General features: G+C 43.1%; 1 protein-coding gene across 1 annotated transcript; it reads right to left on the bottom strand.

The window, feature by feature from the left end:
* Window positions 1–1,959: 1,959 nt before the first annotated feature.
* LOC123492176 (CREB3 regulatory factor-like) lies at window positions 1,960–15,109 on the bottom strand. The gene is given in 8 exon segments (XM_045224230.1): window positions 1,960–3,616; window positions 3,745–3,867; window positions 4,094–4,167; window positions 10,143–10,332; window positions 10,698–10,784; window positions 10,787–10,891; window positions 11,417–12,641; window positions 14,967–15,109. Coding segments are annotated over 8 exon segments (2,034 nt in total). The 5' UTR covers window positions 15,078–15,109; the 3' UTR covers window positions 1,960–3,497.
* Between the last annotated feature and the right edge of the window lie 182 nt (window positions 15,110–15,291).

The raw sequence follows: 15,291 nt of genomic DNA, 5'->3' as shown, positions 1-15,291 counted from the left end.
GGCAGAGTCACCATCCAGAAACCCCTCCCTATCTCATGCAGTCACCATCCAGAAATGCATATCTCTGAACATCTCTCAAATGACATACATGTGCACCAACAGAAAAAGGTAAAAGGCAAATAGTACAAAAATGTTTTTGTTTTTTTCATTCCATTTTTTTTCAAAGTTTCTCTGAATGTGAGGATAGGCCTTAGAAATGTGTCATGCTTATTAATGTATCAATTTGAAAAAGTGGCAATTCACAATAGATAGATATATGTGTATGCATGAATGGACAGCACTATAAATACACAACACTTAATGATATACATACACTACCGTTCAAAAGTTTGGGGTCACTTAGAAATGTCCTTGTTTTCGAAAGAAAATCAATTTTTTTGTCCATTAAAATAACATCAAATTGATCAGAAATACACTGTAGACATTGTTAATTTTGTAAATGGCTATTGTAGCTGAAAACAGCTGATGTTTTATGGAATATCTACATAGGCGTACAGAGGCCCATTATTAGCAACCATCAGTCCTGTGTTCCAATGGCACGTTGGGTTTGCTAATCCAAGTTTATCATTTTAAAAGGCTAATTGATCATTAGAAAACCCGTTTGCAATTATGTTAGCACAGCTGAAAACTGTTGTGCTGATGAAAGAAGCAATAAAACTGGCCTTTTTGAGGCTAGTTGAGTATCTGGAGCATCAGCAATTATGGGTTCGATTACAGGCTCAAAATAACCAGAAACAAATAACTTTCAGTCTATTCTTGTTCTGAGAAATCAAGGCTATTCCATGCGAGAAATTGCCAAGAAACTGAAGATCTCGTACACAACGCTGTGTACTACTCCCTTCACAGAACAGCGCGAACTGCCTCTAACCAGAATAGAAAGAGGAGTGGGAGGCCCCTGTGCACAACTGAGCAAGAGGACAAATACATTAGAGTGTCTAGTTTGAGAAACAGACGCCTCACAGGTCCTCAACTGGCAGCTTCATTAAATAGTACCCGCGAAACACCAGTCTCAACGTCAACAGTGAAGAGGCGACTCCGGGATGCTGACCTTCTAGGCAGAGTTGCAAAGAAAAAGCCATATCTCAGACTGCCCATCTTAATCTTTTCTTTTTATTGGCCAGTCTGAGATATGGCTTTTTCTTTGCAACTCTGCCTAGAAGGTCAGCATCCCGGAGTCGCCTCTTCACTGTTATTTGAAAGTTAGAAAAATAAAGTTATTTGTTTCTGGCCATTTTGAGCCTGTAATTGCTGATGCTCCAGATACTCAACTAGTCTCAAGAAGGCCAGTTTTATTGCTCTTTAATCAGCACAACAGTTTTCAGCTGTGCTAACATAATTGTAAAATGGTTTTCTAATGATCAATTAGCCTTTTAAAATGATAAACTTGGATTAGCAAACACAACGTGCCATTGGAACACAGGACTGATGGTTGCTGATAATGGGCCTCTGTACACCTATGTAGATATTCCATAAAACATCAGCTGTTTTCAGCTACAATAGCCATTTACAAAATTAACAATGTCTACACTGTATTTCTGATCAATTTGATGTTATTTTAATAGACAAAAAAATTGCTTTTCTTTAGAAAACAAGGACATTTCTAAGTAACCCCAAACTTTTGAACGGTAGTGTATGTATATCCGTCTCACCTACATAAATTATAGAAGTGATACACCTTTTGGTTATTTGTGACATTTTGACAAACAGTCAAAATAAAAGGGTATTATGCAATTGTTCTCCCTCTTTTCTACTTTGTGCCAAAGCACAATAAAAAGAGGTGGGAGTATTACATGTAACTTCTGGAATCTTTCAAATGTTTCCAAAGCAACTAATCCACTTGAGAAGCCAACTGACAGGAGCCGTTTAGAAAATATTAATGAATGCTTCTTTCAGTACATAATTGGACCCAAGCAAATTTCACAGTTCAATGAAAATCCCTGACCCTACCACATTTCCTACATTCAATACGGTGTCAGGTAAGCTGTGCAAAACCTTACTTTATCTGGCTAGTCGCCGTTTGCGTTGCATGTGTCTTTGGTACAAAAAGCAATCAAAATATAGTGTGCAAATATTTTTCAAATTCTATACGAATATTATTTTTAACCCTCCCATTCCCATCCCCTGCCCCAAAGTCCAAGTACCGATAACCAAAGTACATTTTTGTCAGAGCCATCTAATAATACAATGCACAGACTCTGTGGCATATATCTACATGTTCCATGTTCTTATGTACATTCAGAATATCTTGAAAGAGCAGAAATACATAACAAACCCCTTGACCTTCCCTGCACCATGTTCTGCTCTCCCTCAGTGTAAAATGGTCCACTATCCTTCAACCACTTGTGTAATCATCTCACTTTAAATACAAGGCACAATGAACAGTACTGTTATTAAATACAAATATGAACACACCAAACTAAGGAACTTCAAACTCTTAGCCCTCTCATCCCTACTTTGCAAGAAGCCAATGGTGTTATCATTTGAAGAGACTTCAACCAAAGGGTATATAGATAGAGGGAATGGTTGGTTATAATCACATCATCTAGCTTATAGTCAGATGACTAAGAATCTTCCCATGCAAAGGATGGGAATATAGTGGCCTTCTGCTCAAGTCTATTTGAAATATCTTCTCAACTGCAAAAACACAGGACAATGGACTATAGAACCATCAGGCCAAATCGCAAAACAACCTTTCTCACTGCATTCCTGTGTATCCTATTTTTTAGCGTCATTCTGTCAAAGTAGACTTCCTTTTTTCATAATATTAGTAGTATTTCAGGTGCTTGTGTGTTTTTGTTGCCTTATAATGTGGTTGGCAGGTTGAGAGTATTGGGTAACATCTCCTCCTATGTGAATGCCATGGTACTAGAATGGGAAAGCAGACCACAACAGGTATGAAGTGTTCCCTATACCTCCACAACAGTATACACTATGGAATACCCAGTGGCTGTTTTTCATCTGGGAAGCACAGTTCAGTAAGGTGACAAAGACATGGGATTGACAAGTTAATATTTAGGTTTCAATACCAAATATCTCGTGCCATCTCGTCGTCTCACTCTAAATATAACGGCATCTTGTGTTGCCTTTCCCACCCTGGTACGCAGGCATGAAACGGGTAGTTTGAACGCTACAGGAAATGGCTACAGCTAGAACTGATAATCATTCTGTTTTGCTTGATTTTTCAACATAAACATTTCGGGAGGTATTTTTCATAGTGGCTTTGAATTCGCAAACACTGCGGCCCTAACCTCACTAGCCATGTGCACTAGCCACGCGCACAAATGGCGAGTAACAGACTACTAAGTGCAGAGATAGATACTAAGTTTCATTTCAGCACATGCTCACAGTATGAAGACATACATACATACATTTGGAGCGTGGTATGTATGTCTTCCCACAGGGCATGGTGATGCGATTCCTGGATGGAATGGGCATGCAGAGGGTGTGCCGTTACAGTGTCGGACAAGAATGGCTTTGAGTGTGCCATCAGCAGACGTCTACACTCTAGACGTGGGTACGCGCAGCCCGACCAGTCCTCCAGTGGGATCCCCTTTGCCAGTGGTCTCTAGGATCTGGTTAACAAAGTCAGACGTCTGCCCGGCAACTGGTGACTTCACTGCAGAATGAAAAAGGACAAGTTTATAGAGTGCTGGATTTTTGCTGCTTCTAACAGCCATTGTTTAAACTGTGTTTGGGCTCAAAACTATATTTCTGTTGCTACTTACGAAAAATAAATCATCTTACCAAGGGTCTCTTCGATGAGTTTGTCCAGAGTTTCAGTCATGCTAGTTCCCTTGTCGTCGCAGATATCCTGCACTCTGTTCACTATCTCTTCCTTTATGGTGTTGATGACAAACAGAAGCCGATCTGGAACAAAAGATAAAAAGGGCAATGTAATTGTTATTTTTTAGAGAGAAAGAGATTGGCAATAAAGCTATTTACAAACACAAACCATAATAACTTCCTTCCCTAAACCACAAATTATTCAGAAGGACAATTGACAGTCTACCAATTGCCCAATGTACAAAACGGAAACCAAGAGAGAAATTGACTGTGGGAAAAGTGTATTATTCAACATAACCTATCAACATACCGTATTCTGTGCCCAGACCCCACAGCTTGACTTTGTTGGCCTCATACTGAGCTTTCTTCTTCAGTCGACAGGCCCTGAACAGAGAGACAAACAGCTGGTGTAAAGGTATAGTTCATTCGGAAAGTATTCAGACCCCTTGACTTTTTCCACATTTTGGTACGTTACAGCCTTATTCTAAAATGGATTAAATTGAAAAAAATCCTCAATCTACACACAATACCCTATAATGACAAAGCGAAAACAGGATTTTAGAAATGTTTGCCAATTTCTTAAAAACTAAACACTTAAATACCTTATTTACATACACTACCAGTCAAAAGTTTGGACACACCTACTAATTCAAGGGTTTTTCTTTATTTTGACTATGTTTTACATTGTAGAATAATAGTGAAGACATCAAAACTATGAAATAACACATATGGAATCATGTAGTAAACAAAAAAGTGTTAAACAAACCAAATTTATTTTATATTTGAGATTCTTCAAATAGCCACCCTTTGCCTTCTTCACCCAAATTCAGATAGCTGATGTCCTGAAAGAGCTGCAAAATCTGGACCCCTACAAATCAGCTGGGCTAGACAATCTGGACCCTTTCTTTCTAAAATTAGCCGCCGAAATTGTCGCAACCCCTATTACTAGCCTGTTCAACCTCTCATATCGTCTGAGATCCCCAGAGATTGGAAAGCTAACGCGGTCATCCCCCTCTTCAAAGGGGGTGACACTCTAGATCCAAACTGTTACAGACCTACAGTGAGGGAAAAAAGTATTTGATCCCCTGCTGATTTTGTACGTTTGCCCACTGACAAAGAAATGATCAGTCTATAATTTTAATGGTAGGTTTATTTGAACAGTGAGAGACAGAATAACAACAACAAAATCCAGAAAAACGCATGTCAAAAATGTTATAAATTGATTTGCATTTTAATGAGGGAAATAAGTATTTGACCCCTCTGCAAAACATGACTTAGTACTTGGTGGCAAAACCCTTGTTGGCAATCACAGAGTTCAGACGTTTGTTGTTGGCCACCAGGTTTGCACACATCTCAAGAGGGATTTTATCCCACTCCTCTTTGCAGATCTTCTCCAAGTCATTAAGGTTTCGAGCCTGATGTTTGGAAACTCGAACCTTCAGCTCCCTCCACAGATTTTCTATGGGATTAAGGTCTGGAGACTGGTTAGGCCACTCCAGGACCTTAATGTGCTTCTTCTTGAGCCACTGCTTTGTTGCCTTTGCCGTGTGTTTTGGGTTATTGTCATGCTGGAATACCCATCCATGACCCATTTTCAATGCCCTGGCTGAGGGAAGGAGGTTCTCACCCAAGATTTGACGGTACATGGCCCCATCCATCGTCCCTTTGATGCGGTGAAGTTGTCCTGTCCCCTTAGCAGAAAAACACCCCCAAAGCATAATGTTTCCACCTCCATGTTTGACGGTGGGGATGGTGTTCTTGGGGTCATAGGCAGCATTCCTCCTCCTCCAAACACGGCGAGTTGAGTTGATGCCAAAGAGCTCGATTTTGGTCTCATCTGACCACAACACTGTCACCCAGTTCTCCTCTGAATCATTCAGATGTTCATTGGCAAACTTCAGACAGGCATGTATATGTGCTTTCTTGATCAGGGGGACCTTGCGGGCGCTGCAGGATTTCAGTCCTTCACGGCGTAGTGTGTTACCAATTGTTTTCTTGGTGACTATGGTCCCAGCTGCCTTGAGATCATTGACTAGATCCTCCCGTGTAGTTCTGAGCTGATTCCTCACCGTTCTCATGATCATTGCAACTCCACTACGTGAGATCTTGCATGGAGCCCCAGGCCGAGGGAGATTGACAGTTATTTTGTGTTTCTTCCATTTGCGAATAATCGCACCAACTGTTGTCACCTTCTCACCAAGCTGCTTGGCGATGGTCTTGTAGCCCATTCCAGCCTTGTGTAGGTCTACAATCTTGTCTCTGACATCCTTGGAGAGCTCTTTGGTCTTGGCCATGCTGGAGAGTTTGGAATCTGATTGATTGATTGCTTCTGTGGACAGGTGTCTTTTATACAGGTTACAAACTGAGATTAGGAGCACTCCCTTTAAGAGTGTGCTCCTAATCTCAGCTCGTTACCTGTATAAAATACACCTGGGAGCCAGAAATCTTTCTGATTGAGAGGGGGTCAAATACTTATTTCCCTCATTAAAATGCAAATCAATGTATAACATTTTTGACATGCGTTGTTCTGGATTTTTCTCACCGTTCAAATAAACCTACCCTTAAAATTATAGACTGATAATTTCTTTGTCAGTGGGCAAACGTACAAAATCAGCAGGGGATCAAATACTTTTTTCCCCTCACTGTATATCCATCCTACCCTGCCTTTCGAAAGTATTTGAAAGCAAAGTTAACAAACAGATCACCGACCACTTCGAATCCCACCGTACCTTCGCTGCTATGCAATCTGGTTCCGAGCTGGTCATGGGTGCACCTCAGCCACACTCAAGGTCCTAAACTATATAATAACCGCGATTGATAAAAGACAGTACTGTGCAGCAGTCTTCATCGACCTGGCCAAGGCTTTTGACTCTGTCAATCACAGCATTCTTATTGGCAGACTAAATAGCCTTTGTTTCTCAAATGACTGCCTCGCCTGGTTCAACAACTACTTTTCAGATAGAGTTCAATGTGTCAAATCGGAGGGCCTGTTGTCTGGACCTCTGGCAGTCTCTATGGGGGTGCCACAGGGTTCAATTCTTGGGCCGACTCTATTCTCTGTGTATATCAATGATGTCTCTCTTGCTGCTGGTGACTCTCAGATCCACCTCTACGCAGACGACAACATTTTGAATACATCTGGCCCTTCATTGGACACTGTGTTAACAAACCTCCAAATGAGCTTCAATGCCATACAACACTCCTGCCGTGGCCTCCAACTGCTCTTAAACGCTAGTAAAACTAAATGCATGCTCTTCAATCGAACGCTGCTTGCACCCGCCCGCCCGACTAGAATCACTACTCTCGGCGGGTCTGACCTAGAGTATGTGGACAACTACAAATACCTAGGTGTCTGGTTAGACTGTAAACTCTCCTTCCAGACTCACATTAAGCATCTCCAATCCAAAGTTAAATCTAGAATCGGCTTCCTATTTCGCAACAAAGCCTCCTTCACTCATGCTGCTAAACATGCCCTCGTAAAACTGACTATCCTACCGATCCTTGACTTCAGCAATGTCATTTACAAAATAGCTTCCCACACTCAACTCAGCAAATTGGATGTAGTGCCATTCGTTTTGTCACCAAAGCCCCACATACTACCCACCATTGTGACCTGTACGCTCTCGTTGGCTGGCCCTCACTACATATTCGTCGCCAAACCCACTGGCTCCAGGTCATCTATAAATCACTTCTAGGCAAATCCCTGCCTTATCTTAGCTCATTGGTCACCATAGCAACACCCATCCGTAGTATGCGCTTCAGCAGGTATATCTCACTAGTCATCCCCAAAGCCAACACCTCCTTTGGCCGCCATTCCTTCCAGTTCTCTGCTGCAAATGACTGGAACGAACTACAAAAATCTCTGAAGCTGGAGACACTTATCTCCCTCATTAACTTTAAGCATCAGTTGTCAGAGCAGCTTACCGATCACTGCACCTGTACACAGCCCATCTGTAATTAGCCCACCCAACTACCTCATCCCCATATTGTTATTTACATTATTTATTTTGCTCATTTGCACCCCAGTATCTCTATTTGCACATCATCTTCTGCACATCTATCACTCCAGTGTTAATACTAAATTGTAATTATTTTGCACTATGGCCTATTTATTGCCTTACCGCCATAACTTACTACATTTGCACACACTGTATATAGATTTTCTATTTTCTATTGTGTTTTTTGACTGTACGTTTTTGTTTATTCCATATGTAACTCTGTGTTGTTGTTGTTTTTAATCGCACTGCTTTGCTTTATCTTGGCCAGGTCGCAATTGTAAATGAGAACTTGTTCTCAACTGGCTTACCTGGTTAAATAAAGGTGAAATAAAATAAATAAAATGTGTTATTTCATAGTTTTGATATCTTCACTATTATTCTACAATGTAGAAGAGGGTAAAAATAAAGAAAGACCCTGGAATGAGTAGGTGTGTCCAACCTTTTGACTGGTACTGTAAGTATTCAGACCCTTTGCTATGAAACTTGAAATTGAGCTCAGGTGCATCCGGTTTCCATTGATCATACTTGAGATGTTTCTACAACTGGATTAGAGTCCACACCTGTGGTAAATTCAATTGATTGGACATGATTTGGAAAGGCACACACCTGTCTATTTAAGGTCCCACAATTGACAGTGCATTTCAGAGCAAAAACCAAGCCATGAGGTCGAAGGAATTGTCCGTAGAGCTCCGAGACAGGATTGTGTCGAGGCACAGATCTGGGGAAGGGTACCAAAATATTTCTGCAGCATTGAAGGTCCCCAAGAACACAGTGGCCTCCATCATTCTTAAACGGAAGAAGTTTGGAACCACCAAGACTCTTCCTAGAGCTGGCCGCCTGGCCAAACTGAGCAATCGGGGGAGAAGGGCCTTGGTCAGGGAGGTGACCAAGACCCGATGGTCACTCTGACAGAGCTCCAGAGTTCCTCTGTGGAGATGGGAGAACCTTCCAGAAGGACAACCATCTCTGCAGCACTCCACCAATCAGGCCTTTATGGTAGAGTGGCCAGATGGAAGCCACTCCTCAGAAAAAGGCACCTTGGAGTTTGCTCGGACTTTGCCAAAAGGCACCTAAAGGACTATCAGACCATAAGAAACAAGATTCTCTGATCTGATGGAACCAAGATTGAACTCTTTGGCCTGAATGCCAAGCGTCACGTCTGGAGGAAACCTGTCACCATCCCTATGGTGAAGCATGGTGGAGGCAGCATCATGCTGTGGGGATGTTTTTCAGTGGAAGGAAAGATGACCGGAGCAAAGTACAGAGAGATCCTTGATGAAAACCTGCTCAAGAACACTTAGGACCTCAGACTGGGGCAAAGGTTCACCTTCCAACAGGACAATGACCCTAAGCACACAGCTAAGACAACACAAGAGTGGCTTTGGGACAAGTCTCATTGTCCTTGAATGGCCCAGCCAGAGGCCGGACTTGAACCCGATCTAACATCTCTGGAGAGACCTGAAAATATCTGTGCAATGACGCTCCCCATCCAACCTGACAGAACTTGGGAGGTTCTGCAATGAAGAATGGGATAAACTCCCCAAATACAGGTGTGCCAAGCTTGTAGCATCATACCCAAGAAGACTCGAGGCTGTAATCGCTGCCAAAGGTGCTTCAACAAAGTACTGAGTAAATGGTCTGAATACTTATGTAAAAATGTCTAAAACACCTGTTTTTGCTTTGTCATTATGGGGTATTGTGTGTAGATTGATGAGGGAAAAAAACAATTGAATCAATTTTAGAATAAGGCTGTAATGTAACAAAATGTGGAAAATGTCAAGGGGTCTGAATACTTTCCGAATGCACTGTATACATATAACAAGAACACCCCTTATGTAGTAACAGTAGTAGTAGTAGTAGTGATAGTAGTAGCAGTAGTGATAGTAGTAGCAGTAGTGATAGTAGTAGCAGTAGTGATAGTAGTAGCAGTAGTGATAGTAGTAGTAGTAGTGATAGTAGTAGCATTAGTGATAGTAGTAGTAGTGATAGTAGTAGTAGCATTAGTACATTTAAATTTTAGTCATTTAGCAGACACGCTTATCCAGAGCGACTTACAGTTTTTTAGTGAGTGCATACATTTTTCATTCGTAGTAGCATTAGTGATAGTATTAGTAGTAGTAGTGATAGTAGAAGTAGTGATAGTAGTAGTAGTGATAGTAGTAGTAGCATTAGTAGTAACATTAGTGATAGTAGTAATAGTAGTGATAGTAGTGAAAGTAGTAGTAGTGATAGTAGTGATAGTAGTAGTAGTGATAGTAGTAGTGGCGTGTATCAAAGTTAACTGTAACAAAGCAGAAAGAGAAGGTTCTGGAGAGCGAGAATTGAAAATATTTTAAAGGTTTCAAGGTGAGTATCCAGTACCTAGAGGCCAGTTTGTTCTTCTCCTTGCGGGAGCGTGGGCGGGCTGTGAGGGGCAGCTCACTGACCGGGGTCAGATCACTGATCACTTTGTTGAGCTTACGTAGCTCGTTCCCGATCTGCAGCAGCTTCCGAGGGTTAGGGGTCAAGTCCTCCACGTCCGTCCGCCGAGACTTCTTCAGAGTGTACTTCCCTGTTCACACAGCCGATCACCGAGCCAGTTAACCACTGAGACATGTCCCTTTGTCAGCAGGGACATTCAAATCCATTTGAGATAGAAATGTGTCTATTCAAAACCCATAAATGTACACTATGAATAATGGAACAGCAATGTTACATTTATAACCTACATACAGGGTGGAATATACTGTAAGATGTCATCTACTGTAATTGATGAACTATGAAGAGTGTGGCTTCCATCAAGTGCATCTGTAAAAGCGGGAATTCATACTTGCTCACATGATTGTGGTTCAATAGATAGTTTGTGGTGTGTGCTTGTACATGTGACCACTGACCAGATGAGCGTGTGTGTTTTATGAGAGATAAAGCTTGTCTCACCATGGTGTGGGCCGTTCCTCTGGTACATGTTGCTGGGCAGGGTCTCTCTGTCCCACTCAGAGGGCTTGAGCAAGCGTTCCTGCTTGGAGGGGTGAGCTGCTCGCTGTACTCCCAGAAGTAGCGGCGCTTGCCCCTCTTCCTGGAGATCCCTGCCGTCAGCCCCTTCACGTCCTCCACCGCGTCATTGTCACATCCTGATCACAACAGGCAGGCCAGGGACAGGGAGGAAGGAGAAAGAGAGAGAGAATATTAGCAAGGGAGATAAGGGTGAGGGTAAAGAGATGAAGATGAGAGGAAGAGAGATTAAGAAAGAGAGAGAGATGAAAAAGGAGAGAGATGAAGATAGGGAGAGAGTGATGATGAGAAAAGGGCAGAGGGTCAGTCGATCAGAGAGCCTTCCACTTATAAAACAGCTTAAATAAACCCTTGACCCTGATGATTATACTGTCCAATCTCACCCACCCAAAGCACAAACATGACCCCATTCTCAAGATCCCTTTATAATCCAGAATGCTGACTCACTGGTCCACAATGGGCCAGGCCAAGTTCACCAATCACACATTTCCTTTCCGAGTGACTCTTCAGCTACAAAGAGATTCCTAACTAGAACTCTGTGAATTTTCTATACAGGGAGCTGACATTTGTAATAAACTGCCGGACTCATTCAGGGCCAATGTGGGTGTCAAAAAAAGGTGAATGTCTACCTGATATATGGCTACCTGGCTCGGAGAAGGCGTCGCTCATGTCCTCATCTTTATCCTCCTCATAATCATCGTCCTCCTCCTCATCTTCCTCATCATCGTTCTCAGAGAGCTCATGCTCGCTGCCAAAACCCTCATCATGATCTTCATCCAGATCTTCATCCAGCTCCACCCCCTCAGCATCTTCTTCGTCCTCCCCCACCTCCTCCTCTTCCTCCTCCTCCTCTTCCTCCTCCTCTTCCTCCATCTCAGTGAGGGCTTTCCCGGCCAGCCTGGCTCGGGTTAGGAACAAGGAGTAGTTGTGCTCCTCTTCCTTCTTCTTGTCAGAGACTGGGTCACTCCCACTGGCAGTCAGCAGGGTCTCGCTGGCACCAGCCCCAGCTACAGGGTAGTGGAGTATGGGGGGCACAGCTCCAGACGTGCCCACTGAGGCAGGTGGCATCTCCCGGCGAGGCAGCTCTACTGTCTTCTCATAGGCCAGGGTGCTGGCGGAGGCGGAGGCAGAGGCTGCAGTAGCAGGAGCAGCCACGGGGGCAGCACAGCCAGACGTGGTGGCCAGCTCAGGGGGCTTGCTGCTGTACGTGAAGTGGTTTTCAGCCTCAACCTGATGGGAGGGCATGTCGACTAGGGGCCGGTGGGGCATGCTGACGCGAACCTTTGCCTTGCGCACGTAGTCATTGCAGTGGTAGCCCAGGGTGGCCATCTTGCTGGTCCCCTGGGCCTTGGACATTGTCTCTGTGCTGGACGGGACAGGCCAGGTGGCCTTCTGGGAACCCTTGGCAAAGTCGCCCAGGGGGTTCCTGACCAGGTTGGAGCAGGAAGAGGAGGGGCCCGGGCGGGCGGCTGTTTTCTTGCTCAGGGAGAGTGGGTGGAGGGAGGTGTGCTGCTTCTGGCCCCCTATCAGCAGATCAGGGTGGTAGAGCGTGTCGCACACAGGGGGCTGTGAGTCCTCGCTGTTGAGCTGGGCCAGGGTGGGGGTCCGGCCAATCACCTCCTCGTCCTGGTAGGGGCTGGAGAAGTCATCCAGGCCTGCCTCCTTGGTGCCCCAGATGTCACAGCTGGTGAAACGGGTGTACTTGGTCAGGTCCTCCCAGTACGTATCCCACTGCTCAAAGTTAGAGCTGTAGGCCGGATCGCTGTCCACCAGCTCCATGAGGTGCTCCCCACACTCCATCATCTCCTTGCAGTCCCCCACCGTGAAGTGATCAACTCTAGGACTTTGGCGACCAGTCATATCTCTGTCCTGGGGAGGAAAGGAAAGTACAGAGATGAAAATAGTGCATAGAATTGACATTATTGCCCTATCCTTTGATAGATGTGTGATAAGGATAAGTATGCAACCATCTTCAAACAACAATATTTTGTGTAAATAAAGAGGTTACATTTTTTATTGTATTGTCATAACGTGTTGTGTTCTTTACTACACCACCTGTCCTGCCTCTCTGTATGTGTATTTATCAGGGATCAACATTAGCTGTTGCCAAGGCAGCAGCTACTCTTCCTGGGGTCCAAACAACATTAAGGCACTTACATCACACATAAAACAAAAGATAAAAACAGTACATCACATAACATTATTACACCACTACATATCTACAATACAAAATGTATAATACCACCATTCAACAATATTACAATGTGTGCGTATGCATGTGTCTGTACCTGTGTGTGTGTGTGTGTCTCTTCACAGTTCCCACTGTTCCATAAGGTGTATTTTTATCTTTTTTATCTGATTCTACTGCTTGCATCAGTTACCTGATGTGGAATAGAGTTCTTTGTAGTCAAGTATTTTACAATTATTTCACTCCACCCGCTAAATAATAAATGTGATTTCATTTCGATGTAGTACTGTGCGCCTCCCATAGTCTGTTCTTGACTTGGGGATTGTGAAGAGACCTCTGGTGGCATGTCTTGTGTGGTATGCATGAGTGTCCGAGCTGTGTGCCAGTAGTTTAAAAAACAGACAGCTCGGTGCATTCAACATGTCAATACTTCTCACAAAAACAAGTAGTGATGAAGTCAATCTCTCCTCCACTTCGAGCAATGAGAGATTGACATGCATATTATTAATGTTAGCTCTTTGTGTACATCCAAGGGCCAGCCGTGCTGCCCTGTTCTGAGTCCCTCTTTGTGGCACCTGACCACACGACTGAACAGTAGTCCAGGAGAGACAAAACTAGGGCCTGTAGGCCCTGCCTTGTTGATAGTGTTGCAGAGCAGCGCTTTATTATGGACAGACTTCTCCCCCATTTTAGCTACTGTTGTATCAACATGTTTTGACCATGACAGTTTACAATCCAGGGTTACTACAAGCAGTTTAGTCACCTCAACTTGCTCAATTTCCACATTACTTATTACAATATTTTGTTGAGGTTTAGGGTTTAGTGAATGATTTGTCCCAAATACAATGGTTTTAGTTTTTATTTAAATATTTTGGACTCATTTATTCCTTGCCACCCGTTCTGAAACTAACTGCATCGCTGTTAGGTGTTGCAGTCATTTCAGTCGCTGTAGTAGCTGACGTGTATAGTGTTGAGTCATCTGCATACATAGACACACTGGCTTTACTCAAGGCCAGTGGCATGTCATTAGTAAAGATTGAAAAAAAGTAAGGGGCCTAGACAGCTGCCTTGGGGAATTCCTGATTCTACCTGGATTCTGTTGGAGAGGCTTCCATTAAAGAACACCCTCTGTGTTCTGTTAGACAGGTAACTCTTTATCCACAATATAGCAGGGGTTGTAAAGCCATACACGTTTCTCCAGCAGCAGACTATGATCGATAATGTCAAAAGCCACACTGAAGTCTAACAAAACCGCCCCCACAATCTTTTTATCATAAATTTCTCTCAGCCAATCAGTAATTTGTGTAAGTGCTGTGCTTGTTGAGTGTCCTTCCCTATAAGCATGCTGAAAGTCTGTTGTCAATTTGTTTACTGTAAAATAGAATTGCCTCTGGTCAAACACAATTATTTCCGAAAGTTTACTAAGGGTTGGTAACAGGCTGATTGGTCGATTATTTGAGCCAATAAAGGGGGCTTTACTATTCTTGGGTAGCGGAATGACTTTTGCTTCCCCTCCAGGCCTGAGGGCACACACTTTCTAGTAGGCTTAGATTGAAGATATGGCAAATAGCAGTGGCAATATTGTCCGCTATTATCCTTTTCCATCCCAGTTGTCAGACCCCGGTGGCTTGTCATTGTTGATAGACAACAATAAATTTGTTCACCTCTTCCACACTCACTTTACGGAATTCAAAATGACAACGCTCGTCTCTAATCATTTGGTCAGTTATACATGGATGTGTAAGTTTGGCGTTTGTTGCTGGCATGTAATGCCTAAATTTGCTAATCTTGCCAATGAAAAAATCATTAAAGTTGTTGCCAATATCAGTTGGTTTTGTGATGAATGAGCCATCTGATTCAATGAATGATGGAGCAGAGTTTGCCTTTTCGCCCAAAATGTCATTTAAGGTGCTCCAGAGCTTTTTACTATCATTCTTTATATAATTATTTCTATCATCTGTAAGCTGTGATCCTGCCAGAGGCTCCTCTGCACGGAGAACACTTACCAGTTCGTACATGAAGTCTGGGTCTGTGCTACTCGCCAACAGGTCCGTGCTGGTCAGCGACTGATCAGCAAAAGTATAATTTTGAAAGAAATCCCCAAAGGGAAGATCCATTCCACTGATGCCGGGCTAAGGGGAAATAAACATTCCAAACTATTCAACCTGTTGCAATTCCTGTTGTCCTGTTACAATACTCTGACCAACATGTTTAAATACTGCTTTTCCATTTCAGAGTGAACAGAGATAATTATACTGAACAAAAATAAAAACGCAACATGTAAAGTGTTTGTCCATCGTTTCATGAGCTGAAATAAAATATCCCAAAAAT

Source organism: Coregonus clupeaformis, chromosome 13, assembly GCF_020615455.1.
Source record: "Coregonus clupeaformis isolate EN_2021a chromosome 13, ASM2061545v1, whole genome shotgun sequence".
Classification (NCBI taxonomy): Eukaryota; Metazoa; Chordata; class Actinopteri; order Salmoniformes; family Salmonidae; genus Coregonus; species Coregonus clupeaformis.
This window is presented reverse-complemented; position numbering and strand designations above follow the sequence as displayed.